At 33.9% G+C, this 19,891-nt stretch overlaps 1 protein-coding gene across 3 annotated transcripts in view; it reads right to left on the bottom strand.

Annotated features, from left to right (window-relative positions):
* Positions 1-19,891, bottom strand: part of COL11A1 (collagen type XI alpha 1 chain) — a 222,876-nt gene that overhangs the window by 74,635 nt on the left and 128,350 nt on the right. For all 3 annotated transcript variants that reach the window (XM_068964279.1, XM_068964278.1, XM_068964281.1), the window contains 7 exons: positions 18,414-18,467; positions 18,241-18,285; positions 18,048-18,101; positions 17,888-17,932; positions 14,743-14,796; positions 8,257-8,310; positions 2,605-2,658 (listed from right to left, as the gene is read on the bottom strand). In XM_068964279.1, the coding sequence (XP_068820380.1) occupies positions 2,605-2,658; positions 8,257-8,310; positions 14,743-14,796; positions 17,888-17,932; positions 18,048-18,101; positions 18,241-18,285; positions 18,414-18,467 (360 nt within the window). The remainder of the gene's footprint in view (positions 1-2,604; positions 2,659-8,256; positions 8,311-14,742; positions 14,797-17,887; positions 17,933-18,047; positions 18,102-18,240; positions 18,286-18,413; positions 18,468-19,891) is intronic.

Raw genomic sequence — 19,891 nt, 5'->3', positions numbered from 1 at the left:
GGCATATCATTTTCAAATTATTTTCATGGTGTCTTACAAAATTGCATATAAAGCATTGAAAGTAAAATACTTGATAGAAGTCTGAAAGATTAGTATAATCTTGATTAAAATCTGACTGTGTAAAGGGAATATATAGAAAAATTTAAAGAGCTGTTTTCTTTATTTAATATCAGATTTTTTCAGAGTGAAGTCAGTCTAAATATTGTTAAAAACCATTTTATCATTATAATTTCATCTCCTTCCCTCTTTTTATATAAGATGTCAAGTAAATCTAAAAATAAAAGAGGCATTATTAATACCAAACTGGTAGCTAGTCAGTGACTCACTGCTTGATAATAAGCTCAAGTTCCCCGGAACCGACACAACCAAAGTGGTTCTCCTTGGAATTTCCATGATTGGAGACTTTCCAATTGTAAATTTACATTGATTTGATAGTCTAGAGAATGTGTCAGGGGATCCTGAAAACCATGGATTTCAGCTGGCAATTCCTTCAGGCCAAAGACTATAACAAATAGCCCACTGCCTTAAACTGCTGCAAATGCCAAAGAGAAAAATGTCAGGTCATTTATGTATCCCCTGAGTCGTGCCATTCTGTGGTGCTAGACTTTAATGAGCTTTCAAGTGTAAATAGAGAATGGTCACCAGTCGCTCTCTATCTCTGCTTAGAATAAAGTGAAGAATATATAAAGGGAAATTTTCCAGATGCTAATGTTGTTAAACAGTCCAGTGTGTTACTTAAATTGCTTATAGGTTATCATTCTCTCTTATTTTTCTCAAACTGCAACAGATTCTTACCTTTTGGTCTTGGATTAGGAAAAAAAAAACACATCTACCCCAAGTTTGGGTATAACTATCTAGATTTAAATTCTTTCAATTATGTATTACTGAAAGCCCTCAACTTATCATTAAATGTGCAAGCATTTCTCCCCAAAGGAAGTTTTCCTTAAACATCAATCAGAATTTCAATGTAATGGCTATCACCAAGACAAAAATGAACAGTGCTTTACATGAATGTACAAATAAAAAAGAGTAGATATCAAGTATTGCAATCAATATTGCTCCTATTAAATCACTTCCTATGTCCTAACATGAAAATATGATTAAATCTGATATAGGCTATTGAATTTTCTTATTTAAAGGACCAATGAAGAAAAATTATCCAATGAAGATGCATAATCATAATACATCTGCTATTTTTATGCCTTAAAGTAAGAGGACAGAAAGGACATGGTTTCAGAAACCAGATGTTTGCAATAGGCAGAGATAAACTTTCAAAAATGCGAGGATCTGAAAATTTCAGTTAAACCTCAAGCTGTTTACATTCTAGTCGGGGCCCTAATTCTACTTCTGTTGATAAGTGACCTAATAGGAATCATTCTTTTAGTTAAATTTTCACAGAAAATTGTTTTGAAGTTGTTTGGAATAAAGAAAAACAAAAGTATTTTAGAGGCTTTTTAAAATTGATAGGCAATTAATTAAAAGAAAGGCTCAACATATACACACAGAGAAGTAGGCAAAAAGAGTATCATGGACACTGTCTTTTCGTTGATAAAGTAGCAAACAGAAATTCCTTTGGTTCAAGATTGAGCTCTGAAATTAAAAGGATCAGCCAATCCAAGAATTCTTCATTTTTGCTTCTATTACACATATTCCTAGAAAAAAGATACATATTTTGTTTCTGTGTTGTGTGTGTGTGTGTGTGTGTGTGTGTGTGTGTGTGTGTGTGTATGTTTTGAGTTAACAAAGTATTAAGAACTAATTATAGGCTGAGAAAAGACTATTTAAAGCAATTAAGTAATTAAGACACTTTACTGCTCTGGCTCTTTTGCTACAGTTTGTAAGTAGCAGGGGTAAAATTCCAGCTGAATAAACTAAATGTGTCTTGTCCATTCAATATGTTATGCCAGAATAAAAACATTGTTTTCTATCCCCACAAATTATTGTCTACAAGTATTTAATACTATAATTCAGGGTACTACCTTAAATTTTGAGATTCTTTCTGCCACCTCTCTTGAAAAAGCTACTTGTCTTTGCCATTACTTCTATCAATATACACTCAAAGATTACACATTCATATTTTATCACTGATGGAAATCATTGTTAAGAAAACAGAAATTTTAAGGAAGATGTAATATAATACACATTTTAACATTTTAGAAGAATTATGTTAGAAGGTTTATATTTCTAATATATTATACACCTAAATTTAATTTAAACTCAGAAAACTGAAGTCATTTCAGAATCTGAAATCTCTGAAAATGGATAATGGTCAATCTATTTAAAAAGTATCTTAATGTTTTTAGCAAATTATGTCATGATAAGGCTTTTGTGTCACCTTCATTGTGAACTTTCTGACTTATTTTCATTATTTATTTTATTTTTTTCTTTTATTCATTCAGGCAACTGAAAAATTGCTTTAGCTAACTAATGGTTTTCTGAAGTTCATTTGATGTAGGCAAATTGCATATATTTAAATACCATTTAAATTATAAAAAGATATTAATACTAAAATTCTCAAAATAAAATAAATTTCATACAACTTAGCAAAAGTTAAAATATAAACAGAAAGATAAATCTTGTTAGGAAATAAGTAGTGGAATGTACCTGTGGTCCAACAACACCCCCTGGCCCAGGAGGGCCAGTCTTGCCTTGAAATCCCTAAGGAGGAAAAAACAAAAGAACTATAAAAGCTATCCAGGACATAAAACATAAATTATAATTCTCTGAGATAGTTGAATAATTCACTCTAAAAGGAAGCCATCTTTTGGCTAAAAATTTCTTGCCTCATAAATCCTATGGACAGAGGAGCTTGTTGCAAATATCCTACAGTCGATAGGGTTGCAAAAAGTTGGACACAACTGAGTGACTAAGCGTGCACACAAGCACTTGTTTCTAAATGCCTATAAATTATTACATTATAGTTCTCTTTACATTTAAAATTTATTGTCTTCACTATTTTACACTGTAGTTCTATGATTATCTTCAATAAGTTTAAAAAAGAAAATACGAAAATGGGATGAAGCTGGAGCAAAACTGTGTTCTTACCCCTCATTCCCTGTGTCAGACAACACAGAAATTTTAATCTAGAAACATTTATGGATGAAATAAGTCATGACTTAGAGACTATTTGTAACAGTCCACTGGTTCTTCATGCAGAGATAAATCTACAGTCTGTGATATCAGTGCATTTTTCTTCCCTCTATTACAACAATCTCATAAAATATAAAAATAAATTTATAAAAAATATTTTACATGATTTGTCACATTTCAATATTTTATCAGTTTTCTTTTTTAAAATCCAAAAGAATATACTTACAAATGTATCATACATATATTGTAGTCATCAGAATAAAATCCAGTACATGTGAGCTCATGTACTCACTAAACAAGGCCTTTGGCATATATTCTGGTCCCTCTATTTCTCTAGACTCCTGGGTTATTTTCTGCATGACTGCATTATGAATAGCAAATTTCCTTCTCATGTGAGTTAATTTACACTTAACAGTTGGAGAAAGATTCAAAATGCTGAGAGAAAAATGTTCCAAAGAACTGAATTAAAGCATATAATATTTGCAAAAGTTTTATTCACTATAACGTGAGATTGGAAATAAAAAAGTTAGAAAGCAAGGGACAGAAACTGGCTCCACACTTGTATCATGACCTTCCTGATGATTATTATTACATTATTTATTAAAATGAACTTAAAAACAGTAAAAAGAAAAAAAAATTCTATTTGTAATTTTTTATCCTATTTTTAAAACACATTAATTCTTAAAACCCTCAGGTTTCTACTTTAGTTATCAATCACAATAGCAAAATTAATCAATTCAAAGGAAATGCATTATATAATTTATTTAGAATTTTATAAACAAAATAATAGCTTTATTGCTTAATTTTAACTTTTCAGGAACTTAACAGTTTGGACATTAGTACCCACATATGTAAGCACATGTATACAGTTATATTATATACATATTATTTTATGTTTTACTTTTCCACTGAGAGCTAACAGCTCTTAGCAGTTACTTTTACCATTTGTTTACATCATTTAGTCCCACATCCTACCTACTCCTTAGATGGTCTCAATAATTTCCATGAAAATAATCGCTATTAATATCTGTGATTCTGATCAAGTCCTCTGCAACAAACTATTTCTCAACCTCTAGTCTCTGCTGAGTCTTAAAACTCTCTCAGTAAGTGCTTACTTGACATTTTCAATGCCCTCTCATGCTTTCTCTGAGGAAATTCTGTGAAAAAATGTGTTACCCAGACTTGTACTCATATACCCTAAGAGTGTGTTAGCTCATCTGAGTGACAGACAGATTTGTAAGGAGCTGGAAAACAGCTCTGACCATATGCCAGCTCATGCAAAATATTGAGTTTTGCAAGTATCTAGTAAATTTGACAGTAAAGATCTTACATATAAAATACGTACAAAAAAGCTTTTATAGATCAAAATGAAGTGTGATTATTTAATATTGCCATATACTAAGACTAGTCATTTATTTTAGAATAAGTTAAAGTATGTTTTTCAAAATTCTTAAGAACAGAAATGAATTTGATACATGTCTATTAAAAACATACCTTCTATTCTGATCACTTCTATGATCAACACACGATTTGGCACTGCATTTCTAAGAAAAATGTGGGTTGTTTCAATATAATAAAATGGTCTCTCAGTTCAGTCTCTCAGTCGTGTCCGAATCTTTGTGACCCCATGGACTGCAGCACACCAAGCCTCCCTGTCCATCACCAACTCCTGGAGTTTACCCAAATTCATGTCCATTGAGTTGGTGATACCATCCAACCATCTCATACTCTGTCGTCCCCTTCTCCTCCTGCCTTCAATTTTTCCCAACATCAGGGTCTTTTCAAATGAGTCAGCTCTTCCCATCAGGTGGCCAAAATACTGGAGTTTCAGCTTCAACATCAGTCCTTCCAATGAACACTCAGGACTGATATCCCTTAGGATGGACTGGTTGGATCTCCTTGCAGTCCAAGGGATTCTCAAGAGTCATCTCCAACACCACAGTTCCAAAGCATCAATTCTTCGGCTCTCAGCTTTCTTTATAGTCCAACTCTCACATCCATACATGACTATTGGAAAAACCATAGCCTTGACTAGATGGACCTTTGTTGGCAAAGTAATATCTCTGCTTTTTAATATGCTGTCTAGGTTGGTCATAACTTTCTTTCCAAAGAGTAAGCGTCTTTTAATTTCATGGCTGCAGTCACCATATGCAGTGATTTTGGACTCTAATTTCTCCTAAAAAGCTTTAAATTGTAAGATGTCAGAATGAACTTTAAGTTTAAGGATTTCTGAATGAGGACAAATCTCAAATATATCAAAATAATTTCTTTAAAATAAGGAAACACATATATATCAAAATATAGCTGCCTTAGATTCTGACTCTTGTACAAGAAAATCTTATGAATCACAGTCAATACAGAACAAGGTGAGTAAGAAAGGTTCCTGAGTATAAAAGTGACTCATTGTTGTTCTTTAAGTGAGTTTGAAAATAGAAATATAATTTTCCAGAAATAATTCTAGCCTTCATTTATAAGAAACTATGAGATGAGAATACCTATCCTAGAATCATTAATTAACATGTTAGTTTTCCACTTTGTTTAACTTTAGACATTAGCATCACCAACTCAGTGGAGATGAGTGAGCAAGCTTTGGGAGATGGTGAAGGGCAGGGAAGCCTGGTGTGCTGTAGTCCATGGAGTCGGAAAGAGTTGGACATGACTGAGGGACTGAACATAATATTGTTGCTCTTGACAGAAGCAGAAGCTCTTGATTAAATTGAAGACAAAAGTGATTTTATAATAATAATTCTCTAGGTACCCCTTCCTCAAAAGACATTTTTGAAATATTCTAAAGTTATTCCCAAGAAGCTACACCATGACTTAGAAATGACTGACTGCAATATTTGAATGAGAATACATTTGCAAATTTGAGTGTGGATTATCCTTTAGAGAGCTTATTTCTTGTTCACCACGCAAATGTCATTCCCAAGATGACCCCCAAACAATTGTACTCTCTGGCCTCACTAAATCATTCTTGATTTTGCTGTGTAATCCAAGACTTTGAAGTTTACTAAATCTGACTAAAACCAAGAGTCGTTACAGGAAGAATTGTCACTTGGTGAGCAAAACATAAATTGGCTGCTGCTTCCGGATTGATTTTCCCATGCAGAAAAGCATTGTGTTTTCAGATCTGTTATTCTGTACTTCAATTGAACTCCTAATATGTACTGATGCTAGCAGAATACCCTAGGATAATTTTGAGACACATAGTCAAAGGCAGTCTGTCTTGTGGTTTCTTTAAGAAATCTGGATAAAATTAATGAATGTTAAGAGCCAAGAATTGAAATCAAGGAAAGATACTAACCCTCCTTGACAATTTCTGATTAGATTACCATCCACTAAAAGAGCCAGATACAAGGTTTTGTAACAGTGGCAAAATAAATAAACAAAACCATCAGGATTCTTAAACCATAGTTGAGATGTCAGTTTCCCCTCTGCCCCAATCACTCTTACATAAGGTGTTCAAACAATTTGTTTAATGTTATATTCCTCATAAATAAAGCTACATTTTTTTTCCATTTTCTTACCTGATAGGAGAGGGTTTATTTGACATAATTCTAGGCAAATTACAGATTTATGGTTCCAACTTCAGTAAATATTTCATCCCTTAATTTTGGATACAAGAACCTATTATCTGAATGGGTTTATTGTAATGTGTCTCCTTTAGAGACTGGAAGGGTGAAAGACTTGTAAATGTATCTGTAAACCAAGACTTCAGTGAAAGGGTCAAGGATGACAACCTTGTGGAGAGATCCAAATGATAATGACATCTTTTCCATCAGCAAATACCTCAGATGCTCTTATTGAAAATAAGGAAAATCAAGTAATATGCATGTCCCCGAATAATCATATTCATTCAGGTATTTAGCCACAAAATGGGTCTCTGTATGGATTTTAGGAGAAAGCAATGGAACCCCATTCCAGTATTCTTGCCTGGAGAATCCCACGGATGGAGGAGCCTGCTAGGCTGCGACATGACTGAGTGACTTCCCTTTCACTATTCACTGTCATGCATTGGAGAAGAAATTGGCAACCTACTCCAGTGTTCTTCCCTGGAGAATCCCAGGGACAAGAGAGCCTGGTGGGCTGCCGTCCATGGGGTCTGACAGAGTCAGATATGACTGAAGCGACTTAGCAGCAGCAGCAGTATGTATTTTATATGTATTTTATTTATTTTTTTAATTTAAATTTATTTATTTTAATTGGAGGCTAATTACTTTACAATATTGTATTGGTTTTGCCACACATCAACATGAATCCACCACAGGTACACACGTGTTCCCAATCCTGAACCCCCCTCCCTCCTCCCTCCCTGTACCATCCCTCTGGGTCATCCCAGTGCACGAGCTCCAAGCATCCTGTATCCTGCATCAGACCTAGACTGGTGATTCATTTCTTATATTATATTATACGTTTCAATGCCATTCTCCCAAATCATCCCACCCTCTTCCTCTCCCACAGAGTCCAAAAGACTGTTCTATACATCTGTGTCTCTTGCTGTCTCTCATACAGGGTTATTGTTACCATCTTTCTAAATTTCATATATATTCATTAGTATACTGTATTGGTATTTCATGCCAGTCAGAATGGCTGCAATCCAAAAGTCTACAAGCAATAAATGCTGGAGAGGGTGTGGAAAAAAGGGAATCCTCTTACATTGTTGGTGGGAATGCAAACTAGTACAGCCACTATGGAGAACAGTGTGGAGATTCCTTAAAAAGAACTGGAAATAGAACTGCCATACGACCCAGCAATCCTACTGCTGGGCATACACACCGAGGAAACCAGAATTCAAAGAGACACGTATACCCCAATGTTCATCACAGCACTGTTTATAATAGCCAGGATATGGAAGCAACCTAGATGTCCATTGGCAGATGAATGGATAAGAAAGCTGTGGTACATATACACAATGGAGTATTACTCAACCATTAAGAATACATTTGAATCAGTTCTGATGAGGTGGATGAAACTGGAGCCGATTATACAGAGTGAAGTAAGCCAGAAAGAAAAACACCAATATATATATTTTAAAAAGATTAAATGAAATTAATTTTGGTATTGTCCTTAACCTGATATTTGACTTGTTAACAATAAAGTATCTTTCTGTGAAATGATGAGATGCTAGAGATAGAAAATGTTAATCAGAAGAGTGGGATCACTTACAGTCTCTCCACGTTGCCCAGGGTGTCCTGGCAGGCCATCTTTTCCAGGTGGTCCCTGAAATCACAAATATTCACCATCAAATGTCACAAGTATTTCTTGAATCATTTTAGAATCTAAATATAATGTTAGACAATTTTCTTATATCTTCATTAGATATGCTATTTTGATGTTCTATTGATTTTATATATGGTAGTACATGTAAAGGGGCTTCCCCAGAGGCTCAGTGGTAAGGGATACACCTGTGATGCAGAAGATGCAGGATAAGTGGGTTCAGTCCCTAAGCTGAGAAGATACCATGGAGGAGGGCATGGCAACCCACTCCAGTATTCTCGCCTGGAGAATCCCATGGACAGAGGAGCCTGGCAGGCTAGAGTCCACAGGGTCACGAAATGTCAGACATGATTGAAGGGACTGAGCACGAGCAGGTAGTATGTGTATATATCTCTTTAGTATAATTCTATGAGCTTCTCTGGTGGTTCAGACAGTAAAGTCTGCCTGCAGTGCAGGAGGCTAAGTTTGATCCCTGGGTCAGGAAGATCTGCTAGAGAAAGAAATTACTACCCATTCCAGTATTCTTGCCTGAGAAATCCTATGGAGAGAGGAACCTGGCAGGCTAGAGTTCATGGGGTCAAAAAGTTGGACATGACTGAGTGAATAAACTACCAGACAGCTATAACTCAGACCAACACAACATTGTAAAACTGTAATCTGAGTATTTTACATTTAAATTATTTCATTAGCAACTATATTTTTAAAGAGCATATTCACATATTTGTATTTTATTTTTGCAAAAATAATAGTTCTTCAGTACTTGACAAATGAATATTTTTCCTTATTTTTGTTGTTATTTGGTGAATATTTTTAATTCAATTTCCTGTGTATCAAGACTTGGATAATAGAGATAGACGGTGTCCTCTAGTGGTGGTCTGAGCTACTAACTGACAAGAATGTGAAAGAAATAAAAACTCTTACAAACAAGAGCATTTTACTTATCAGTTGCTTCAGGTAAACAAAACAAGGGGCACCACTCAATTTTAGAAATTACCAGGCCCAATTTTTCCCAGTAGCTTTTCTTAAATACCCTCTTGGAAGCATAACGTCTCTTAAACACTGGAGAGCACGTCCACTGTGCTATCACTTTAGGTAAATGATGCTGTCTTTGTCATGACTGAAAAAATAAATGAGGCTTATCAACTAAGTATTTAAGGTAAAAACCCTGAGAGGGTTATTTAGATACTTAGTAGAAATAGATGGCTTATTTAGAATGCATCGTGGATGACTCATCCTACACAGAAAGCATTAAGCATCAAGTTCAAATTTCAAAATACGTATAATAGGTATAGGCAGAGATATTCTTAGGTGAGAACGTCTGGGTAAATGAAGGAAATGATCACGTCAATGACAACATGTTTAATGATAACGGGTATACCTCTCACAGTTTAATTATTTGAATAAACCTACTCAGGTATTAAAAATACACTATTTGCATAAATCTATTTTCAAGTATTTTCAAGTATCAATTCTTTGTATATGAAGTTTGAAAAAAAAAAGTATTTCCAAATAATATCATTTTCACAGACAGCTTTTTTCCACTGGAATTTTTTCTAAGTTGGTTGTAACATCTTGGGGAAAGGCTTCCTGATGGTGACTAGTACCAGCTCTCTCTCTCTGATCTCCTCTTTATTGACACACTGTTTAAGTTACCAGCTCTAATTAAAGCCTGTATGATATTTCACAAGATCATTGGTTGCTCAGTGATTTGCTCATATTTTCCGGGACCATATCAGCGATTCTATTGCCATCTGCCCCAAAGACCAAAACTGGAATGCTTTTAACCAAGTCCCCCAAACATTCTTGGGCATCACAGACCCATTCTTTCTTTCAAAAACATATATTACATAATTATGTGCTGGGCACTAGGTAATCATAATATGAGATACAGTTCTCAGTTTGGAGGTGAAACACATAAATAAGTAATTTATTGTTACTGGATCTTATTTAGGTTCAGTATTTCAAAGTAAATAAAAACAAATCCTACACCCTATCACTATTTTGATACATATGGGTTTAAATGTGCCATCAACTGGGGTTAGGAGTAAAACTTTAAATAAAATTACAGGGTGACTGCTAAAGAATAAAAAACATGAATCAGACACTTTGTTCCACCATGCTAAAATGCATCTCAAATGATGAGTTTTGCAATCAGTATAAGGTATTTATAGGGCTTCCCTGGTGGCTCAGTGGTAGAGAATCCACCTGTAAGGCAGGAGACACAGGGGACAGGAGTTCAGCCCCTAGGTCCAGAAGAGCCACTTCAGTATTCTCTCCTGGAGAATCCCATGGACACAGGAGCCTGGCAGGCTACAGTCCATAGGGTCACAAAGAGTTGGACATGACTGAGCTGCAAACACACATAAGCTATTTACATTTCTTTAACATCTGTAAATATAAAAGTTAAATATCTCATTATATTTGTTGGTATGAAAAGTATAGATAATACTTTTATTATAAAATATTACCACTCTTTAAAATAATGAACTTAGATCTAAATAACATCATCTGAGATGAATGTAACATGATTTTTAATGGCTTTCCTAGATATTCTATGGGAGCAGTGTGTAATAGACTATATAAAAATTCATATCATCATTTTTCTTGATTTAAGTATGCATTTCTAATATTAAGTGATAAATCCTAAACAATTTTATTGACTCCAAACAAATATCCAATAAAATAAATATAATGACCAAATAATTTCATGGCATTAATTTAAAAATAATAATATCATTGATCAAAATAGATGGACATTTGATGTCATTGGAGAATGTCAGTGACAACAAATTTATCTAAATGGGGGCTGTGTGTATATAGCAAAGTAATCTGTGTAAAGATACTTAGAAATAAATGTTAAGAATTTTTTCACTTCTTATTTGCACTGTATTGATTTCTCTATAAATAGAAGATGTCTTATAGTAGGCATGTTATAAATCTTATTAATCACCAGAGTTAACTTTTTTTTAAATGGGGTAACTATATGCTCACACTGGCTTGAGATAAATAGACTCTAAACCTGAATATTCCAAGTACCCCATATGTATCTGTGTGAGTATACATATACACATATATATATTTCATTTATTTATACATACATACATATATAATATACATACATTTCCTAATTATAATGAAAATGAATCAGTTAATTTGAAGGAAAAGGAGCTTGGTTCAATCCTTCTACCTGAATCCTTCCTTCTAAATATCAAAGAAATGAAGACAGTTCTTTCCTATATGTTATAAAACTGCATACCAGAACAAATGATAGGTACTTTATTTCACACTCGAATGTTTCATTTGTCAGAGAAATAGAGTATAAAAATCATTTTGTTTAGCAGTGAAAGCAATGTTCCTTAACAGGGTCATGTCTCTCTACCAGACTGCATGCTTCTCAAGTGTAGGCATTTATTACACTTCTAATATGTAAGAGACAAAATGCATGCATGATCAATGACTCAAAACTTGAAAGCTACATGAGGGAATGGACTGAAAAAATCTGAGGAAAAATGGCATTCTGTGACAATAAAATTATCCTACGCAAGAGAAACTTCTTAACAGTTTGCTCAAATATAAATGGCATGATAATGTTAAAGTTATACATATCACTGGATTTTATGTTGCTAAACAATAATCTATGAGCATGGCTTCAAAATACTTATGAATGGATCTTATGTGCACAATTTTGCAACAGTATTTTCATTTCTCTATATATGCAGCTTTACATCAGTTAATATTACATTTGGAACAAAACTGAAATAGTAAACAACATTATATGCATGTAGTATCTATTATCCTGTGTTTAATAATAGGTATTTGTGTTAATCCTTTTATAACATTATAATATAGATAATAGCCTTTTTTGATATGTTTGCAGTAATCTCAAGATTCTTAGTGATAAAAATAATACTTCACACTTAAATCAGTATTTTACAATAAATAACCCATTTTCAAACATGTGAGCTAAAGTCACATTTGAAAGTAATCAAGGAAAGAGGGAGTTATTCAAACTCAGTAAAAGTACTGGAGAACATTTTATTTATTTATAAATGATTTTCAGCATGTTTAAAAGTAGAATGTACTCATTTGTAACATTTATTTAGGTTTTAAACATCTTAATTTAGTAGTGTTCTTTTATGCAAGATTGTTATTGAACTATATTTGGTAAACTATAATTATTTATATTAGAAATTAGAAAATTTTTTAAATGTTAGCATCCAAAGTGCCTTATATAACTTCCTCATACAAGGTGTATGTTGTAGTAGTTTGTAAAAAAGATTCAGTTCAAAATCAGTTTAAAACATGCAGCCGGAAATCTGTATCAGTATGTCTCTAAATGAAAACATCCAGGATGTGAAAAAAGCTGTCAGTAATTATTTACAAGGAATTAGTTATTTGTATTATTGCATTGAAAAAATTTTGTTCTCAAATCATTGACTGAAAATTTTAACTGTACTCAGTTTCCTACAGAGTAGGTCATATTCATATTCAAACTATATTGGTCTTAATCTCAAACTACTTTTGAATTCACTATTGAATGTCAGGCCCATTGACCATTGGCATTGGCATCATCTGGACATTTGCCAGTAATATCAAGTCTCAAGACCTATCCCAGACATACAGAATCAAAACCTATGTTTTTAACAGAATACCAACATGATTTATGTGTACATTAAAGTTTGAATAGCATTGTCTACTCTGGACTAGAACAGTGCTTCACAAACATTACTATGTATCAGAACTACCCAGAGAGCTCATTAAGACACAGACTGGGCCCCTCTCCTTGAGTTCTGATTAAAGGGGTAAGGTGGAAACAGGACACTGGATTTCTAGCAAAGTGCTGCTGATCTTGGTGGCCCATTGGGGCCACCCTGTAAGAACAATTTCCTTTGACAGGTGGGTGCTATGGTTTGAAAGGTTGTATCCCTTTGAAACTCATATGATGAAAGTATAATGCTCAAACATGATGTTATTAGCAAGGGGTACCTTTGGGTGGTGCTTATGTTATCTTCGTGGAACCCTCAAGAATGGAATGGTTAACTTATAAAAGTGGTTCCAGAGAACAGAAAATGAAAAGTCTGCTACCTGAAAAGGGGTCCTCACCTCATCATTCTGGGACTCTGATCTCTGACTTACAGCCTTCAGAACTCTAAGAAATAGATTCTACTTTTTATACACTAGACAGTCTATGTTTTCTTTGTTATAGCAGCCAGAATAGACTAAGGCAGTAAGTTGATACTAACTTATAAATAAATTGAATAGGTTGCCGAAAAAGGAGAGAAAAGAGCAACTGAGCACTAGGCATGTCCTGTATTCCCATAAATGTCTGTGTGAAAAGAGAAGATTTCAATTAACTTTGTGAAAATATTTGATGAGGATAGTCTAACTGTGACTCTAAATAAATTTTATAAAAAAGGGAATGATTCAAGAAGGGTTATCATTACATTTTCTTAAAAAATACATTATAAAGGCAAAAATAGTAAATACAAATAATAGATCTTAATGTGATATAAGTAATATCAGAATGTTGGAGGATGATTTTGAAGAAGGATGCATTGGATGATAAAAGATACAAGAAATTAATACACCAAATATTTACAATTCAGAAATGATTTTTAATGTCATCAATAATACTCATTGCAGTAGAAGAGTAGTTGAGAAAATAATATTCATGTTGTTCTAGTTTTGATATATTTGAAGGGATGTTTAATCAGATATATCTAAATTATATTCAGAAATGTTTGATAAACTTCATAAGTTGAAAATACAAACTCTGGCATTAATCACCATTTTGTCTTATGGGCTTCCCTGGTGGCTCAGTGGTAAAGGATCCTCCTGTAATGCAGGAGGCCAGGAACTACAGATTCGATTCTTGGGTTGGGAAGATCTCTTGGAGGAGGGCATGGTAACCCACTCCAATATTCTTGCCTGAAGAATTCCATGAACAGAGGAGCCTGGCAGGCTGCAGTCCATAGGGTGGCATAGAGTTGGACACAACTTCAGAGAAGGCAATGGCACCCCACTCCAGTACTCTTGTCTGGAAAATCCCATGGACAGAGGAGCCTGGTGGGCTGCAGTCCATGGGGTCGCTTAGAGTTGGACACGACTGAGCGGCTTCACTTCACTTTTCACTTTCATGCATTGGAGAAGGAAATGGCAACCCACTCCAGTATTCTTGCCTGGAGAATCCCAGGGACGGGGGAGCCTGGTAGGCTGCCGTCTATGGGGTCGCACAGAGTCGGATACGACTGAAGTGACTTAGCAGAAGCAACTTGGCATGCACACATGATTTTATTTTTATAGGAATTTGTATCAATATTTGTATCCAAATATATTTCACATATATGTAACATATAAGTCACATATAAGCTGTGACTTGCAAAATTTGATAACACTATCAAGTGAAGAAAGAGAAAGAAAAACTATGATACTTACAGGAGGGCCTTTTGGTCCAGGGAATCCAACTGGACCTTGAGGTCCTTGAGGACCCTGAAAAGAAAAAGCAGTAGGGAAATCTAAGCATATACTTTAAAAGGAACATCTTTATACTCTGAAGTTTATTTCTACAGATAAAGAACAATACAGACTACAGCTTGTTTACCATAATGGCAGAACTATGGGCAATACAATGAGATAATCTGTGCTAATCTATAAGCAAAATGGATGATTTTCCACACAATTCAGTACTCAAAACTGCACATCACATAAGTGGTCTTAGCTTAAGAACACTGCAATTATTTAGAATTCATATTAAAAGTAAATAGAACATGGATGCATCAGAAAACCTTGTAGATAATCTACTTTCAATATTAGCTAAAAACATCTATAGATGGAAGATATTTCAATTCAATAGACTCCCCCAAATTATTTTTAAAATTGACTCTATACATATTTTGACACTACAGTCATACAAAATTAAAGGAAAAAAATAAGTGACTATCTCAAAAGACCATCAGTTCAGTTCAGTTCAGTCACTCAGTCATGTCCAACTCTTTGCGACCCCATGAATCGCAGCATGCCAGGCCTCCCTGCCCATCAACTCCCAGAGTTCACTCAGACTCACGTCCATCGAGTCAGTAGAGGATACCTTTTACTAATCTCTATATTTAAAATGTATTTGTTTTTAAGGATATTGCTATCTCATTTTATTCATGTATAAGCTTCTTTTGTAGATAAGATGAAAATACCTTTACTATGTCCCAAATATTGAAAAAGAAATACTTATGCCACAAATTATCCATTGTTTATGCAAAATTCAATTTATTCCAGTGTGTTCATTTTTTGCTTTTATTCTGTTTTGTTTTTGCTAAAATTTCTCATTTTAGACCAAAGTAAAAACTATATTAACTAAGACCTTAATGGTAGGCACTCATGCTCTGCAAATCATGAGTATGAGGGATCATATTTAACTTGCAGAATATCCTAATGAGTGCATATAAGTATATATGCATCAGTTCAGTTCAGTCCAGTTGCTGAGTCATGTCTGACTCTTTGTGACCCCGTGAATCGCATATATATACATAAATATATTGTTAAAGAAGGTCATTATAATAGGCAAATATAGGTATTTTTCATTTCTAATTCAATGGTACTACAAAACTCTCTCCTTGAACTTCCCAAATCATATATACAGAAGAGAACATTTCTGTGATATTATTTTTATTGTTCTTCAACTGCGTGCCTAAGACATAACCAATAGTTCATGATACTTAAAATTCTTTGAGAAAATGGTATATTATAGAGAAATGTTTGATAGACTACACAGAATGCAAGAAATACATTTTGTATATTTAAAACATGTATAAATGTTTCTTGGAAATGGTTTCAAGCATACTTAAAAATTTTTTTTTTTTTTTAATCAACCTTTACTTTGAGCTTCCTTGGCAGCTTAGATGGTAAAGAATCTGCCTGCAATGTTGGAGACCCAGGTTCAATCCCTTGGTCGGGAAAATATCCTGGAGAAGGGAATGGCAACCCACTCCAGTGTTCTTGCCTGGAGGATCCCACAGAGGAGCATGACAGGCTACAGTCCATGGGGTCACAAAGAGTTAGATTCAACAGAGCGACTAACACTCACTTTACTTTGATCCTCAAAATATACTTTTCCCATTCTCAAAATGTCTTCACAATCACAAGTGATCATTTTCTTGGGTTACACTGTTGTGTTCCAAAATAAAATCATGAAGATTTATAGCTGATACTGAGATTTTGGAATGTATAATAAAATATGTAAATAGAATAGTTTGTGCTTTAAAGACAAAACTCTTAGTTATGCTACAATTTGTTAAATGGTTCTACTGGTTCTATTTCAGTTAATGATTCAGCCATTTTAATTAATTTAACTGTATATTCCAATTAAGATGACTAATACAAAATATTTAAAATGTGTATATCATTTATGAAGTCAAATGTATAGGATAAACTTAATTTGGAAATAGCTCATCAACAGTGAGAAATATTTAATAGAAACTTAATTAAACTTGATCCAAAGCCCTGAAACAAAAGTAATTTAATGTTTATTCTTAGGTCTTATACACTGACATTTCTGTCACAAACAGAAAGTTTATTTTTAAAAAAATGACCTATTCTCAGTTTTAAGTTATATATCAGAGGGTATTTCTGTTTTACTTTTTGTGAAATACCTATTATAAATTTCAATAATATAAAATGTATAATTTTATAATATAAATATATAATATAAATTTTATATTTTATAATATAAAAAGTATAATTAAAATTATATAATATTAATTTCTTTGATAGTAATGCAGAATATTTTAAATTCTTTCAAGAGGATAGCTTTTAAAATCTGGCTGCAAAAATGCTATAGTTTGCCAAACAAACAAAGGGCGTGCTTACTTATGTATATTTAGCTTTATTTTATATCAATTGAAAAATCAGTTTACTAAATAGTTTTCCTATTTACTGGAATAGATGCTTTATCTTGATTTGAATGTTTATCGATTATGACTTAATGGCTACTGGAAGCTTGCATGTTACCAGCATAATGCTACTGCCAGCTCCAGGAACAAAGTGTCAGTATGGAAAGCAAGAGCGGGGGAGGAGAAGGTATAGGTGTTATATACATATTAAAAGAAATACAAGATTTTGGTTTGAGTTTAAGAGTTGATATCATGGGCCAGTTACACATATAATTTCTCTCACTTCTATAACAAAAATAGTAGCACTTAAGTGATGAAGATTTTTTAGGGAAGTAAATTAAAGAATGGGCTTCCCACGTGGTGCTGGTAGTAACCTAGCTGCCAATGCAAGAGACTCATAAGACACGAATTCAATCCCTGGATCAAGAAAATCTCCTGGAGAAAGACATGGCAATCTACTCCAGTATTCTTGCCTGGAGAATCCTATGAGCCTGGTGGGCTACAGTCCATAGGGTCACAAAGAGTCGGACATGACCAACATGACTTAGCACGCACACACATATTAAAGAATAGGAACTTTAAAACTCTGATGTTTTGTGGATGACTGCATACAAGTATTTGCAAACACATGTAACTTTTCCCAGAAATTTAAACACTTTTAAATATAAACATTTATATGATGTAACTATTGTACTTACTCTTTCACCAGGAGGGCCAGGAGGGCCATCACCACCTGAAGTGCCCTGAGAAAAACAACACAAAAACAGAAAAAAATCAGTTTTGACTCCTTCCAGTAACAGCCATCCTCTGGAAGAGGAACCTACAGACAAGCCCAAATGGAACAAGCTCTAACAGTACCTTTGGACCTGGTTTCCCAGTAGGACCTCTTGCTCCTCTTGAACCTCGAGGTCCCTGCATGTAAGAGCAAAGATGAATTGATCTCGCTCCAATTAGATCAAAACGGCACAGGATCAGTTTTCTTTTTTGAAGCAAATTATTTTGGGAAGTTAAATCCAAAATGAAAATCACCATTTTAAATCAAGGCCCTTACCGTTGGACCACGCTGACCCCGAGGGCCCGGTTTGCCAGCTACGCCCTGTCAAAACAGTTCAAACAGCTTCAGTATACAGTATATCACAATGAATTGCGAGTCTGGGTCTGAGACATAGGTTCCCATGCAAGAACACTTATATTAGTCCAGAACAGTATACTTGTATATCATACCCGGGCACCTTTCTCTCCATTGGCACCTGGAAACCCAGGAAATCCAGTGGAACCCTACAAAAATAAAAATATTAAATAATGAGTAATTAACATTTTAGCAACAAGCTGAAAGTCTTTTAAAATACAGTGGTTCTCATAAGCGGGTAGCATTCAAATCAAAAATATAACTTTAAGATATCATACAACCTTTATTCATGTACTGAAAAATGAACTTACAGTGACACCTGAAATCCTGGAAGCATTGAAAACATGAATTGATAACACATCTTAGTTTTCAACTTTAAGGAAATTAATCAAATATATCATTTTTCATACTAAAAAAGAGCAATTAAAGGACATTTCATATAATATAAATTTTGACTTGTAATTCTACATATTTGCTTCAACTCAGAAGAAAAACTTTGTTTTAAACAAGCATGAATAATCAAATAGTAAAATAGGAGTTTTAGAAAATGTTTTTCTGAATTAACTATTGTATTCTTGTAGTACACATCACTTTTTAGTTAAGTATTTTGTACCTTTGGAACTGGATAAAATCATAAAGATTAAAAATCTTCCCCCTTTTCTGTTTGATGTTTAAATATGGTTAGATACAGCTGAGAGTCTAAGTCAGACTGTCCAGCATTAAAATCTGTTATGGGGATTCCAAACACATGAATTCAAGACTTATGTTTGTCATACAATCATGTAAGTAAATTGAGTACATCACTTATCCCCTTTGAGCATAGCTTTTTCTTCAGTAAAATGAGATCATCTGCATCTTATAGGTACTTTGACACTTGTAGGATATAGAATGGAAGGAAGGCAAAGTATAAAAATAATAACAATAGATAACATTAAATAAGGATTATTTAAGGATGTATAAGCCCTATAAAAGCACTATGTAATTTAATCCACAGTTACCTTTTACAAATGGAATATAATTCCATTTTACCTTGTACATATGTCCAGATCTTCATCTACTAAGAGATTCCTTCGAACATGATTTTGATTGGTTTGCCTCATTATTGTATCATGAAATAAAGCAGATTAGGGTTCAATCCTTTCTCTTCAACTTACTAATAACTATTAGACCCTCAGATTGGTGGGTGGGGGAGGTGGCTTCCAAGCACTCACTTTTCCTATTCAGACCAGTGTATGGATTAAATGCAATAATGTATAAAACGTCTAGCAAAGAATAGTAGACATGCAGATTTTACACACTTTCCCATGCGTCAATGAAGGTAAAACAAAGCCTTCTTTGACTTGAATACATCTTTGGATTTGTTTTTCTTTCTTCTCCTATTAGGTTCAGGTGTACAGTAAAGTTGATCAGTTATACACACACACACACACACACACACACACACACACAAATATATATTCTTCACTCAGATTTTTTTCCATTAAAAGTTATTACAAGATATTTAATATAGTTCCCTGTGCTATATAGTAGGTCCTTATTGTTTATCTATTTTATATACAGTAGTGTGTATCTC

This window comes from Capricornis sumatraensis, chromosome 2 (genome assembly GCF_032405125.1).
Source record: "Capricornis sumatraensis isolate serow.1 chromosome 2, serow.2, whole genome shotgun sequence".
Classification (NCBI taxonomy): Eukaryota; Metazoa; Chordata; class Mammalia; order Artiodactyla; family Bovidae; genus Capricornis; species Capricornis sumatraensis.
Note: the sequence above shows the minus strand (reverse complement) of the source record. Positions and strands in the feature narration are given on the sequence as shown.